The sequence below is a fragment of the Hyperoodon ampullatus genome, assembly GCF_949752795.1.
Source record: "Hyperoodon ampullatus genome assembly, chromosome: 6".
Taxonomy (NCBI): domain Eukaryota; kingdom Metazoa; phylum Chordata; class Mammalia; order Artiodactyla; family Ziphiidae; genus Hyperoodon; species Hyperoodon ampullatus.
In genome coordinates this window covers 58114735-58129973 of record NC_136919.1, presented here as the reverse complement: position 1 = coordinate 58129973, position 15239 = coordinate 58114735, and the positions used below count along the sequence as shown (strand labels likewise).

At 44.6% G+C, this 15239-nt stretch overlaps 1 protein-coding gene across 2 annotated transcripts in view; it reads left to right on the top strand.

The window, feature by feature from the left end:
* ACER2 (alkaline ceramidase 2) overlaps positions 1 to 15051 on the top strand; it is a gene marked incomplete at both ends in the record, with an annotated part of 28926 nt that extends 13875 nt beyond the window's left edge. Inside the window, 3 exons of one of the 2 annotated variants that reach the window (XM_079705882.1) lie at positions 2394 to 2531; positions 11223 to 11360; positions 14865 to 15051. In XM_079705882.1, coding sequence (XP_079562008.1) covers positions 2394 to 2531; positions 11223 to 11360; positions 14865 to 15051 — 463 coding nt within the window. The remainder of the gene's footprint in view (positions 1 to 2393; positions 2532 to 11222; positions 11361 to 14864) is intronic. The other variant, XM_079705883.1, reaches the window with a different exon arrangement.
* Between the last annotated feature and the right edge of the window lie 188 nt (positions 15052 to 15239).

The window sequence follows — 15239 nt, the reverse complement described above, 5'->3', positions numbered from 1 at the left end:
AGAGTAAAGGGGGCATTACCAAACATTTGATATAAAAAAGGAGCTCAGGGCCTGATAGGGCTGAAAACCATTGCTTTAAAGGGTAGCTAATGATAAGAACAGTAACAGCATTATTATAACAATATTATGATGATGGTATTTGGTTGCTAGATTTTGGTTTGGGAAATACAGGAAGAAGGGGTGCTAAGGGTTCCCTGACCTTGTGTTCAGTTTGAGCCCATAATGGGCTGGAAAGTTGAAAACAGGAACAGAGGCCACAGTAAGGGTTGTTTAGAAAACACCCGATGGGGACCCCTTGCTTCCCGGATATTTCTAGCTCTCTCTGTCCCCAGGGCCTCTGGTGACTGTGGGGTCGGCTGGTGACCTCTGTTGACTTCTGCTGGTTGCAGAATCGTGCGTTCACACGATGTCCTCATTGGTTAAGCTGCCTTCCAGAAGTGCATTCCTCCACACCCTCTGGGGAGTGGTAGGGAGGTGTCTGCCCACGTTCCCCTTAGAGAAAGCATGTTTCGTCAAGCTTGTTGCCTTTGAACTCTTCGGCAGAACTATATAGAGCCTTTGCTGATTGCAGCACCAGCTCAGTCAGCTTTTCCCTGCATGTGATATTATCAACAGTGATGTTATGTAAAATAACATTTCTTCTCAAACGATGGTCATGATAACAGAAATAATAGATTTTATTAGCACACACCACGTACCAGGCTCTGTGTTGAGTGCTTTAATGCTTGTAAGAACACCATGGGGCCAGTGTCTTGATTTCCATACGGAACACCTGAAGCCTGGGGAGTTTTAGTGACTTGCCAAAGACCCCAGCACTGCTAAGTGATGGAGGCAGAATGTGAACATGGTGGGTCTCATGTTGCTCTCCGCGTCCTAAGCCTGAGTCCTAAACCATTGGATTTAGGGAGATGATGCAATTTGGAAGTATCTGATTATGTGTTTATGCAGTCTAAAAGGCAAAAATGCCTTGACGTGTCACAGAACCTCAAACCCAGTAACAGAGTTACCGTGGGTCCCCAAGGGCCATGCGCATGCTTGGGGCTGGGGCCTGTCACGCTGCTGTCCTCAGGCTGAGTTGCAGACTTTTATCCGGTAGCTGAAGGATGCTGGCCAAGGCCAGGAAAAGAACACGGTTCTCCTGAGGATTTGCTGCCTGGATCCTTTCCCATATACATATATTTTCTCTCTGGTTGAAGTTCAGGGCTACAGTTCCTGTTCATTCCAGTCAGAAAGTTGGCAGCTTGATCAACAATTTCCTGTGCCTTGATGATAAGTGGTGTTCCTCTTTAAGAGATCCATTTGTATTTTGAAGGTTTCAATGCACTTTGATTTCTTTATAATGGAATTTCGTTCAGATTAGCTTCCTAACTGTGACCCTTTCCAGGGCTCTTGGCCAAAGTAAATTGTGCTAATGAGGAATAACAGAAACTTCAGGAAAATCATGCGCCCCTAAATTTCAGTCATGGATATGGCCTTTGAGATCATCTAGTCCAGACTAGACAGGAAATTTATAGATAAGGAAATGGAGTCCCAGGGAGGGAAGAAGGAGCATGTCCAGGGTCACGTCGCCACTTCTAGATCTTGCTACCGAAAGCACCTTCACTGAAGGGTGTAAGGATGGTATGGATTATTTTTCTAAGATTTGTCATGTCGAAAACCTAACACAAAATTCCAATGCATACTAGACTGGATTGTCAGTAAATATAGACACTAGAATTTTAGACTTTTGTGTGCTAGACACATAGGGCATTTTTTTCTTTTAATCTAAGAAGTTTTATGGTTTGTAAATGGTCTCTGTTTTTCTTATAAAGGTCATACATGTTCACCTTGTAGAACAGGGGTTGGCAGACTATGTTCTTCAGCCAGATGGGCCCCTTGCCTGTTTTTGCAAATCAAGTTTTATTGGTGCATAGCCATGCCCATTTGCTTACTTGCTGTCCACAGTGGCAGAGTTGAGTAGCTGAGGCAGAGACCCTGTGACCTGCAAAACCTAAAATATTTACTATCTGACCCCTTACAGAGAGAGTTTGCCCAATCATGCTGTAAACCATACAGAGAAAAAAACATACAGAGCAAAAACATGCTGAAAAAAACATACAGAGAAATGCCACTAAAAAAAATCAAGTATTCATATCTCACCCTTAGGGATTTAGGTTGATTTTAATTTTACCATTTTCATGGCTAAATATTTTGAAAATTTCTTATTGCTTCCTGAGGATAAATTCCTAGACTAACCGAGCCAGTGCGTGAGAATGGTTTTTAGGTTCCTGGTACTTAGTGCAGAATGTCTTTTGAGCTTGCAGTCCCATCAGCAGTGCCCGTACTTTGCCAGCATTCAACAAACCAACACAACCTCCTTTGCTAATGGATTTGGTTTGCTTTCACCCATGTAGGGGCAGGTTCAAGGCGGTGGTCTGTGTCCTGTCTGCAGTTACAACGTGCCTGGCGTTTGTCAAGCCTGCCATCAACAGCATCTCTCTGATGACCCTGGGGGTTCCTTGCACAGCGCTGCTTGTTGCCGAGCTAAGGAGGTGGGTGCAGGTCTTCCTGCCTGGTCCTGAGGCTGTCCCTGGGATAGGAGCAAACCAGCTCCTGGTTCTTTTACTGCCCTTGAATGTGGAAGAGGAGTTACCCCTCACAAAGAGTAGTTCCTGACTTTTGGATTAGCATCAAGTTGCCTGGTTTGGTCCAAAATGTTAATGATCTCATTTTCAGAAAGAGGGGAGCAGTGTATGCAATGCATCCCAATGGTTCAAAGCTAGCTTAGGAGGAACATCTCAAGGACCTGGTGAGTACCTAGACCAAGCTGCCTAGAGTTAATTCTGTAGAAAGGAGAACAGATGTGCTCATGTGATAAGAATAAGGAGGAAAGCAAAGTCCTAGAGAGGCTATTGCATTTACACACAGAAGGAAAAAGAAATAAATGTCTATATACAAAGCAGCACTGCTACTTTCTCTGAGGCTTAGTTTCTTACAGTCTATCAGGTAAAGCCTTTGCTGTTGGCATAAGCATTTTCTTGTGGGAAGTTGTATGTGCAGAGCTCAGGTTGATATCCAGAAACATTTTAGTTTAGCTCTTGTGTGTTTATGACTGTCTTATTCAGCCCCAATTAAAACACAACCCAACCACTGCCCTTATTGTAATACTCTTTGAAAATGCTTCTTTTTCTCTGCACTCACTTGTAGACATCCATTTTAACTCATGACTCATGGTCATGGACATAGATGCTCTTAATTGAAGTCTTATATTTGTCTACCTTAGTGAGAGTTTTTCTGTGTAATGCGTTATCAGCTTTCTCTCAGTCTTTGTTTTGAGTGGAAACGTATATATTTCCTTCCGTTGCTTTGCCTCTGGGTGTTGTTTTGATTATCAGCAATACCAGGCAGGGTCAAAGGTGGTTGAAGAGGTATTTAAACTTGCTGGCTGGCAATGGAAAGACTCTGTCCTGTCTTGTCTTGTCGGCTTTGAGTAGCCTTCACGGACCTGGGAAGTAAGAGACCCATTTCAGAACACTAACAGATCTTAAAGCTCTTTGGAAAACAATTATTGGGTTGGCCAAAAGTTTCGTTCGGTTTTTTCCATAAGATGGCTCTAGTAGTACTTAGTTGTCTTTAACTTCATTCAAAACAATTTTGTTAGATTGTATGTGACAGCTGTCATATTAGCATGCACTTAAAAAAACCACTTATTGGGACTTCTCTGGTGGCGCAGTGGTTAAGAATCCGCCTGCCAATGCAGGGGACGCGGGTTTGAGCCCTGGTCCGGGAAGATCCCACATGCTGCGGAACAACTAAGCCCGTGTGCCACAACTACTGAGGCTGTGTGCCACAACTACTGAGCCTGCGCTCTAGAGCCCACGAGCCACAACTACTGAAGCCCGCACGCCTAGAGCCCGTGCTCTGCAACAAGAGAAGCCACCGCAATGAGAAATCCACGCACCGCAACGAAGAGTAGTCCCTGCACGCCGCAACTAGAGAAAGCCCATGCACAGCAGCCAAGACCCAACGCAGCCAAAAATAAATTTAAAAAAAGACATTAAAATTGGTGAATTTTTGTAGCCATTTTAATATTGAAGATGGAAGAAAAAAAGCAACATTTTTGGCTTACTATGCTTTATTATTTCAAGAAAGGTAAAAATGCAACCAAAATGCAAAAAAAGATTTGTGCAGTGTATGGAGAAGGTGCTGTGACTGATCGAACATGTCAAAAGGGTTTGTGAAGTTTCGTTCTGGAGATATCTCACTGGATGATGCTCCCCATTCGGGTACACCAGGTGAAGTTGATAGTGATCAAATCGAGACGTTAATTGAGAACAGTCAACGTTAATACCATGAGGGAGATAGCTGACATACTCAAAATATCCAAATCAAGCATTGAAAATCATTTGTACCAGCTTGGTTATGTTTGTGGCTTTGATGTTTGTGTTGCACGTAAGTTAAGCGAGAAAAACCTTCTTTACTGTATTTCTGCATGTGATTCTCTGCTTAAACGTAATGAAAACCTTCCATTTTAAAAACAAATTGTGACGGGCAATGAACAGTGGATGCTGTACAATAATGTGGAATGGAAGAGATCGTGGGGCAAGCGAAATGAACCACGACCAACCACACCTTCATCCAAAGAAGGTGATGTTGTGTATATGGTGGGATTGGAAGGGAGTCCCGTATTATGAGCTCCTTCTGGAAAACCAAACGATTAATTCCAACAGATACTGCTCCCAGTTAGACCAACTGAAAGCAGCACTCGGCGAAAAGCATCCGGAATTAGTCAACAGAAAACGCATAATCTTCCATCAGGATAACGCAAGACTGCATGTTTCTTTGATGACCAGTCAAAAACTGTTACAGCTTGGCTGGGAAGTTCTGATTCATCCATCATATTCACCAGACATTGCACCTTCGGATTTCCATTTATTTCGGTCTTCACAAAATTCTCCTAACAGAAGAAATTTCAATTCCCTGGAAGACTGTAAAAGGCGTCTGGAACAGTTCTTTGCTCAAAAAGATAAAAAGTTTTGGCTGAGTAATATTCCATTGTATATATGTGTCACATCTTCTTTATCCATTCCTCTGTCGATGGACACTTAAGTTGCTACCATGTCCTGGCTACTGTAAATAGAGCTGCAGTGAACATTGTGGTACATGACTCTTTTTCAATTATGGTTTTTTCAGGGTATATGCCCAGTAGTGGGATTGCTGGGTCACATGGTAGTTCTATTTTTAGTTTTTTAAGGAACCTCCATACTGTTCTCCATAGTGGCTGTATCAATTTACATTCCCACCAAGAGTGCAAGAGGGTTCCCTTTTCTCCACACCCTCTCCAGCATTTATTGTTTGTAGACTTTTTGATGATGACCATTCTGACTGCTGTCAGATGATACCTCATTGTAGTTCTGATTTGCATTTTTTTTGATAATTAGTGATGTTGAGCATCTTTTCATGTGCTTTTTGGCCATCTGTATGTTTTCTTTGGAGAAATGTCTATTTAGATTTCCGTTTATATGGGTCTTTACAAAATTCTCTTACTGGAAAAAATTTCAATTCCCTGGAAGACTGTAAAAGGCACCTGGAACAGGTGCTCAAAAAGATAAAACATTTTGCGAAAGTGGAATTATGAAGTTGCCTGAAAAATGGCAGAAGGTATTGGAACAAAAGGGTGAATACGTTCAATAAAGTTCTTGGTGAAAACGAAAAATGTGTCTTTTATTTTTACTTAAAAGCTGAAGGCGCTTTTTGGCCAACCCAATAAATTGCCGATAAAGACATCTGAATGGATTTGTAACAGTCCAGTGATGCTGCCTGCTATTAGACCTGAAGTTAATAGAATGTTCTGCACTTAGCTTTGTTTCTTGAGAATTCATTGCAATCTAGTTGTCATTTTAACTCCTGAGTCTAATCATCTGTTTTAGTCTATAATTTTGTTAAAAAATAGATAAGGAAAGGGAAACTTTTAAATTCATATTACCTAAACAAGAGCAAATGAAAGACAAGTGGTTAGGGCAGATGATTTTAAGGTTTAAATTCTGCTTCACAACTGTGATCTTTAAGCAGGGAAACATATCTTTCTTTAATATTCCAACCTTTGAAAGTAACTACAGAGGAAATAATTTTTGTTCCATACTTAAAATCTTGGCCCCTAAAAAGCTAGTCATCACTACTGCTAATTGGTCTTCATCACGACATTAGCAAATTGCCGCATCATGGGAAGTATCCCCCCTTCCACCTAGGGTCAGCCTTTCTACCCCTTGATAATTCCCCCTTCTCCTATGCTTAGTTTACCCCTGTAAGTTGTCTACTGTGTCATCCCTCCCTCTCCAAAGGATCCATCCCATTAGCCTGCAGCCGTGTTTGAGTCTCCCCCATGTTCTCTAACACCCAAACCTGGACTGAGTCACGTCTGTCTCCAGCCATCATGCTTTCTCTCTCCTGTCTGTTGCAGCCACACTTATTTAAAAGTTGTCTCCAGGGGATTCCCTGGATGGTCCAGTGGTTAGGACTCGGAGCTTTCACGGCTGTGGCCCTCACGGCTGTGGCCCTCATGGCTGTGGCCCGCGTTCAATCCCTGGTCTAGGAACTAAGATCCTGTAAGCCATGTGGCGTGGCCACACACACACACACACATATAAATAAATAAAAGTTGTCTCCATCCATCACCTCTCATTTAGTCTTCAAGCCACTCCAATCTGGCTTCTGTCCCCACTTCAATACCCAAACCCTCTTGGTTGTTCATCCAATGGTCATTTTTCTGTCCTCCTGAATCCCAGCTCTCTGCACAATTCACCCCCTCATCCTTGGAACATTCTTTCCCGTGATTCCTATGACACCACGCCCTCCTGAGTTTCTACCAACTCTGCGGCAGGTCCTCTTAAGCCCCTCATGTAAGCTCCTTCTTTTCTATGCACCTGTCCATGCAGGGACCCCGTAAGGTACACCCTCACCTCTCTGCTTTTCTCCCACTATATTTCCCCCTACAACCTCTCACCTACTCCATGGCTTTAATTCCTGTACGTATGCAAATGGCTCTAACCCAGTCCTTCCTTCTACTCCACCACTGTGTATCTAGCTGCCTGCCTGACCTCTCCAACTCCACATGTCACAGGCATCTCAAATCCAACTCATCCAAACCCAGATTCCTGATCTCCCTTTCCAGTTCTGGCTCTCTTAATATTTCCAGCCTCAGAAAATTAGAGCACCATTTACCCATTTGCTCAAGCCAGAAGTCTGGCTTCCTCTTCCTTCCCCAGTCATCTCATCTGATCACCATTATTTTTCTATTGGTTGGCATCACAATTAGGTTGAAGTTCAAAATCCCCCACATGGCCCCTGCCTGTGGATCTCTCCCCCACAAAGCTCCCCTTACATTTTGTCCTCCAGCCATTCTGACCTTCCGTGTCCCCAAGGGGGCCTGGCTCCTACCGGCTCCAGGTCTGGGTTCACGCTGTCCCTTCTTTCTGACCCTCTTGCTTGGTTCACTTCTGCTCATCCTTCAGGTTTTGGCTCAACCATTTATATGCTCTCATAGCACCCCAAACTTCTCCTTTATGGCCCCCATCTTGGTTGTAATTAAAAAAGTATTCGTGCTGTTGTTTTGCTCAATGTCTGTCTCCTCTGCTTGACGTAACTCCACGTGGGCAGGGACAAGGACCCCGTACACTGCTGTGTCACACTTCCCACTCAGGTCCCGGAGAGGAAAGAGAAGATGCTTGTTGGCCTGCTTTGATAACATCCCCAGCAAGAAGATGCCCTGTCGCTCTTGTCATGTCCTTCCAGAGTGTTCCCTGCTTGTCATCAGCAATGATGTGTCATGTCTCAGCTAAATGTTCGTCATCCCACCTCCCTCTGCTGAGAACAGATAGGGGAGGGGCTGTTTTTTAGCTTTCCATTTCTCATTAGCCTCATTCCTAGAGCTTGTTTCTAGTCTTTTCATATGTTCATTGTCCTTATTAAACCTTCTCTCAGACCAGGAGGAAACAAAATTTTCTTATGCCTGGGGGTCATGGCCTGACATTGACTGACATTTGTGTTGTCACATCACCAAGTGACTCAGCTGTGTTGAGGATATTTTGAAATAGACTTTTTCTGATTATAGGAGTGAATTTATTGTTAAGGAAAACTTTGAGAGCACAACAAAGGGTCAAGAAGAGAAGAAACAACAGCCATCCTCTCAGTTTTTCTATCCTAAAATAGGGTCCTGATATATATGTGTGTATATATATGACTTGTGTCCTGCTTTTAACCTCACATTGACATTGTGATATAAGCTCTGAAAAGTGGGGATAAAACCTGATGAAGTGCAGGTTTGGACAAGCCTCAAGTTCACATAGCCCTTGTTAATGGTGTACAGCAGGACCTGTGTCTCCAGAAGCAGAGAAAGGGTCAGTACCAGGTGCCCTGAGTCCCTGACTCTGCAGGACTTTGCTTTCCCTCCCTGCTTCACAAGTGTCAGCCCCGCCCCGTCTCTTCCGTGACCACCTGCCTTTCAGCCTCTCTTGCCACGTACGCTGCATCTGCAGCTCACTGTGCTGGTGTGGCCCTTAAACCAGATTTCCTAGGTTTAGTTAAATTGAGCTTACATAGCTCCTGTTATACCAGGCTAACTGTCTACATATTTGTTGATGCTTGTTTTTGTTAGTTTTCATTTTACCTTTTAACATGGCAAGAGGCCTGTTTATTATTATTTTTTTAATAAATTTTTATTTTATTTTTGGCTGCGTTGGGTCTTCGTTGCTGCACGCGGGCTTTTCTCTGGTTGCCGCGAGCGGGGGCTACTCTTCGCTGTGGTGCGCGGGCTTCTCATTGTGGTGGCTTCTCTTGCTGCAGAGCACGGGCTCTAGGCATGCGGGCTTCAGTAGTTATGGCACATGGGCTCAGTAGTTGTGGCTCATGGGCCCTCGAGCGCAGGCTCAGTAGTTGTGGCACACGAGCTTAGTTGCTCTGCGGCATGTGGGATCTTCCCGGACCCAGGCTCGAACCCATGTCTCCTGCATTGGCAGGCAGATTCTTAACCACTGCGCCACCAGGGAAGCCCAGGCCTGCTTATTTTGCCTTGTACAGTGCCTGGTGTGGATTCTGAGAATTTGGTACCCAATCAATATTGTTACTGTTTTTTGTTTTTTTTTTTAAATCTAAAAAAGTGTTCTGATCAGATCACTAGGAGGCAGTTAAAATAAAGAAGTGAAGGACAGTTTTATCTGTTCATGGAGCAAGCCTTATTTTTAAGTGCCTATTCTGGACCAGGCACTGTTGCTAGATGCTGGATATACATTAGGCCTAGTTCCTGCTCTCATTGGTCTTACAGTCTAGGCGGATACTAGGTATTAACAAACACTTAAACAAATACACAATCTCAGCTTGTGATGCATGTTATGAGGGAAGATGGCAGGGCCCCAGGAGAGAATGTGATGGGGGAGTTCGATGGTACTTGGGCTGTCAGAGAAAGTCTATTTGAGAAAGTGCCCTTGAAGCTGATACCTGCAGGAGTGGAGAAGAATGGGCGGAGTGAGGAGACAGGGCTCTGGGAGAGGGGCCGCGGGTCCAAGGGTGAGCCGTTCAGAGGAGGGTGTGCTGAAGAGAAGAGGGAAAATGGAAATTGTTCATCTCTGTTTTCGTCACTAAACTGGAAAGTAGTCACTACTTATGTCATGGGGCTCTATTAATTCTTTCAAAAATTGTTTCAAGTGGTGCATTGAGCCCTCCTACCGACAGGGTTTCTCAGTTTGTTTTTTGAGCGGGTCTCTCTCAGCCTGCTGTCCATCCCATTTTTTCACTGATGCTTTTACTCATGTTTCTATCAGGCAGCTGGGAAAGGTACCAGCAAGTCAGGCTTTTGACACCGTCTACTCGTTCAACAAATACGAGCCAATAAATATGAGCCCTTCTTGGGTGCAGATATTACATTAGATGCTGACCCCTGAGAGTGAGCAAGCTTGACTGACTGGGGAGCAGTCCTTTAAGGGAAAGAGACCCTGAGGGAGGGTTCGAAGGACCCTCAGGCACCAACTGCCTCTGGGCATTTCTCCCTAGGAATAGAAGTCACCCACTTTGTGAGCCATTTGGTGACAAGGAAAGAAAACGGCAGCTGAAATTTCCTTTGAGCTGCTGGGATTTGTTTCAGAAATGCTTTTGTTCCAGTGTGCGTTCAGGAGTACTGTGAGTCTCCTGTGTGCCTGGCGCTGTCCCAGGGGCTGGAGATGCAGCAGTGAGCAGCTTGCCTGCTGGTAGGAGATAGGTCTTAAATGTATAAGGAAAACACAGAGGATGTCAGCGGGGCTGTAATCACTACAGAGAGAACTAGAGGAGGGAAGAAGGTGATAGCGAGGGTCACTTAGGGGGTAGAAACAGGTGGTGCGATGGTTAGAAACAGTGCTCAGCAGAGGGCTCACTGAGTGACATCTGAGCAAAGACCTGGAGGTGGCGAGCCGCGTGTATATCTGGGAACAGCATTCCAGGTGGCAGGAACGGCAAGTGCTAAGGCCTGGAGGAATGCGCCCAGGATTTTGGAGGAATGGCAGAGATCCCTGGGGGGTTTGATGAGCAGAGGCAGTGAGGGGCAGAGTATGGAGGACGGGGGTGGAGCACAGAGGAGAAGCCAGCACACTGGGGCCTCGTGGCCTCCGTGAGCACTTTGGCTTGCCCTCTGGGAGAAGGGACGCAGTCGGAGGCTTTTGGGCAGGGCGTTGAGAGGTGACTGTAGGAGCGGGGGTGGATGGAGGCAGTGGCTGTAACACAGGCAGGAGATGATGGTGGCTTGGACCCAGGTGGACGTGATGGGAAGAGGTCAGATTTTGGATATATATTGAGGGGCTGATGGATTGAATGTGGGGTGTGTGAGAAAGAGAACAAGGACTCCAAAATTCTTGGCCTGAGGTCCTGAAAGCACAGAGTGACCTCTTCCTGAGAGGGCTGGGCATTGGGCAGAAGGAAGGATTTAGGAGTACGTTGTGGACGTGTAAACTTTATATCAACACTGGACATTGGGTGGACATGTCAAGAATGTGACATGTGGTTAAGTCTGGAGTCAAGGAGAGGCCTCGGTGAGGAGTGTGGCTTTATGAGCCATCAGGGTACATACGGTGTTTACATCCGTGAGCACGTGTGACAGGGCGTTGGGTGGGAACCCCAGTGCCAAGGGGCCAGGGAGGCAAGAGGAAGCAGAGAAGAAGTGGCCAGCAAGGTAACAGGAGCCAGGACTGACGCGAGCTGTTCTCTACATCCCCGGGCAGGTGTGACAACGTGCGTGTTTTCAAGCTGGGCCTCTTCTCGGGCCTCTGGTGGACCCTCGCCCTCTTCTGCTGGATCAGTGACCGGGCCTTCTGTGAGCTGCTGTCGTCCTTCCACTTTCCCTACCTGCACTGCGTGTGGTGAGCCCCGCTCGTGGTGGGGTGGGTGGTCACCAGGCAGGGCCTACACTCGCTGTCACTCGGTTCTCCCTGCAGGGGGCACAAGTGTACACAGGGGACAGAGCTGAGCCTGGGTGCCTCCTCTCCTCAAGTAGACTGTCAGACGTTTCAGAAGCGATAGAAAAAGCAGAAACAGCTCCAGGGAGCAGGCTTAGCCGGAACAAACAGACCTAATTGTCTGTGCTTCGTGTCTGTGGTCTCTCACCTCTAGCTCCATTATTAAAGCAGAAAGGAGCTTGGAACTTGAATCCGTAACCTGAGCTCTAGCTAGATCTCCAGGGTGGGGGAAGGTGGCGAAGGCGGCGAAGGCGTGGGACAGATGTGATGTGAGGATAGGACGGTCCTGAATAGGAACCAAGCACGCCTTTTGAGCCTGAGTGACCAGCCTGGGCCTCACAGGTCATCTAGGGACAGTCTCACCCATTCATTTGACAGGTGGAGACAGAAGCCCAGAGAAGTAAAGTGAATTGTTCAGGATCACCCACCTGGTGACATCAAACCAGTCTAGGAACTCAGTAATGGGGAATTGGAGCATCTCTAGTTTAGAAGGCTCAGGATACACTGTTAAGAAAAAGAAAGCTACAAAACAGTGCGGAGAATCCTGTACTCGCAAAGCTGAGGAGGAAATCCAGTGGTTTTCTTCCTGGGAATAATCAAATGCACAGATCTTAACTGTGTAGTCTGGTAAATTTTGATAAATGTATCCACCTGTGTAAATAGGATCTCACTGAAGATATAGTATGTTTTTAATTGATCCAAGTTCCCTTATCACACAGTGATTTAAGTAAAATTCAAAAAGTAGACTGTGATAACTTGGATTCCAACTTAATTTGTTTCTAAATTTGGTGTACTTTCTGAGGTGGTTCTTTTTTTTCCCTAAAGTTGAACCATTTTCTGAGACTTCCCCTGTGGTCCAGTGGTTAAGACTCTGTGCGTCCACTGCAGGGGGCGCAGGTTTGATCCCTGGTCGGGGAACTAAGATCGCACATGCTGTGTGGTGTGGCCTCAAAATAAAAACAAAAACAAAGTTGAACCATTTTTTCATCCCAGTTGTAAAGTGACATATTTATTTATTACAACAAATTTAAACTATAGGTAAGTATAGAAAGAGAGACTTTCATAATTCTGTCCACCAAAGAGAGAGAACAATTGTTAACAGCCTGAAGTGTATCCTTCCAGGGGCTTTATATACATAGTTCTCTAATTCTACTTTTAAAAACAAAAATAACATCATTCTATACATGATGCATACTGGTCCTTCTTTTGTTGTTTAAACTAAATACTAGATCATAGACAGCTTTCCTTACCAGTGCGTTTATATTATCTTCAACAGTTTTTGTGTCCAGTTAATACCACACAATATGGATGCTTTATAATTCGTTTAACCAACCTCTCTATTAATGCATATTTAGGTTATTTCTAACTTTCCGCTTTTACAAATAATTGGTGGTGAACATCTGTATTTGTTCATATGCCTGAATTGTGTCCTTAGGTTAAATTATAATATGTTGCCAAATCCAGAGATATTGTATCAACTAACACTTTTTACTAAAATCTGTAAGATAGTAAAAGTGTATCTGTAAGATACACTTTCACATATACTGGATATTAGTAACTTTAAAAAAAATCTTTGTTAACCTGAAAAGATTTTATTTTTATTTTCATGTCTTTTAAAAAAATTAGTATTTTGTTGGGCATGTTTTCAAATGTAAAATTACTATATCTTTCCTCTTTTGAAATGTGCCTTTTAAGTTTCTTTATCATCCCTGTGGAGTGTTTCCATTTTTAAAAGTTTATATCCAGCACCTAGCGCCTGACACATAGGAGACAGTCATTACTCTTTACTACCTATATGCCATTTATTGGGCACACTTGCAACATTTTCAAAAGTACAAAGAATAATACATGGAGCCCCCAGCTAGGCAACACATAGCTTCAGTAGTATCTACATGAGGCCAATCTCATTCATGCCACCTTCACCCACTACCCACCCACACCCGGATTATTTAAAGCAAATCCCAGACACCCTATGAGATGATTAGTCTTTGGGTTCTTTGTAAGATAGGGATTTTAATTCTTTGTCATATGGTGCAAATATTTACCCCCAGTTTCCCATTTATCTTTCAGTATGTTAATGATATTTTGTGCCATACTGGTTTAAAATTTTCATGTTCTCACATCTATCAGTCTTTTCCTTTAGGTTTTTTTTTTTTCTTTCCCTTCTGTATGCATTACAATGTGACTGTGACATCCCTTAAATGACACTGTTCTCAACTAAGCAAACTGGTAGTACTCTTACAGCCATCTTTATTCCATGTGTTTTTAAATGTAGAGACGTGCATTACATGTGGCTCTCACAGCCATTCCCTTTAGGGTTTCTGAACTTTGTGTCATTCTAAGAAAGGCCTCCCCCACCAAAGTTTATTAAAAATATTTTCTTTAAATATGTCTTTAAATGTATTTTCAATCTTTAATTCATCTGGAGTTAAGTTTCAGTATAAGGTACAAAAGTAGGATTACACGCCTTTAAATGGTCCCTTGCATGATAAAGATCAATATGAAAACTTTTTACAGGCACAGTGAATTTAATAATAGTAATAAAAAAGAGTTCCCTGGGCTTCCCTGGTGGCGCAGTGGTTGAGAGTCCGCCTGCCAATGTAGAGGACACGGGTTCGTGCCCCGGTCCGAGAAGATCCCACATGCCGCGGAGTGGCTGGGCCCCTGAGCCATGGCCGCTGAGCCTGCGTGTCCGGAGCCTGTGCTCCGCAACGGGAGAGGCCACAACAGTGAGAGACCCGCGTACCGCAAAAAAAAAAAAAAAAAAGAGTTCCCTTACTAAAGTGCAAAAGCAGATGAATCAGTATAAAATTATTCCTAATGAAGGGTGTCAGATATGTACAGCTGATTATTAAAGCTAGAAGGGTGGGGGGACTAGTTCTACGTGCTCATCGGTTATTTCCTTAGTGCCTTTGTTTTACTTATTTTGTTTTTTTAGTTTAATTCATTAATCAATTTATTTACATGTCAATCCCAGCTCCCAATCTATCCTTCCCCCGCTTCTTCCTCCCTGGGAACCAAAAGTTCCGTTCTCTAAGTCTGTGAGTCTGTTTCTGTTTTGTGAATAAGTTCTTTTTGTTTGTTTGTTTAAGATTCTGCATATAAGCGATATCCTCGGGCCTCAGTCTTCTCGGTTGAGCCCCAAAGGCATTTGCAGGTTTTTCCTGTTATCAAGCTGGAATGTTTTAGAACATTCCAAAAGAGGCTTTGTTGGCTCAGGAGTTACCATTCTTCTGCTATTCCAGGGATTGTTGGGCAACCTCACCCCTTCTTAATTAAAGGAGGCCCCTGCCTGTCTTTGCATCCAGGAGAGACAGGTTAGCCGGAGGGAGGAACGGGCTAAACCCGAGCACAGTCTTACCTGCGTCAGGTTCTCTCAGTTCTCATGCCGCCACGTCTCCACCGCAGGCACATCCTCATCTGCCTGGCCGCCTACCTGGGCTGCGTGTGCTTCGCCTACTTTGATGCTGCCTCCGAGATACCCGAGCAAGGCCCCGTCATCAAGTTTTGGCCCAGTGAGAGATGGGCCTTCATCGGTGTCCCCTACGTGTCCCTTCTGTGCGCCAACAAGAAATCACCAGTCAAGATCACGTGATGGCATGGCAGTGGCTGGCCTCTCTGCTTATTTTCCCTCTCGCACCTAAACTTCATCTGCCAGCAGAGACAGCCAGGGGGATTCGCAGAATCGGGAGTGGGGTCTGTCTTTTAAAAATTCGGTGCCCTTGGGTTCTAACTAGTGTGTCTGTGGACCGCCAGGACTCCACGGTGCCTGGGGGGCAGCGG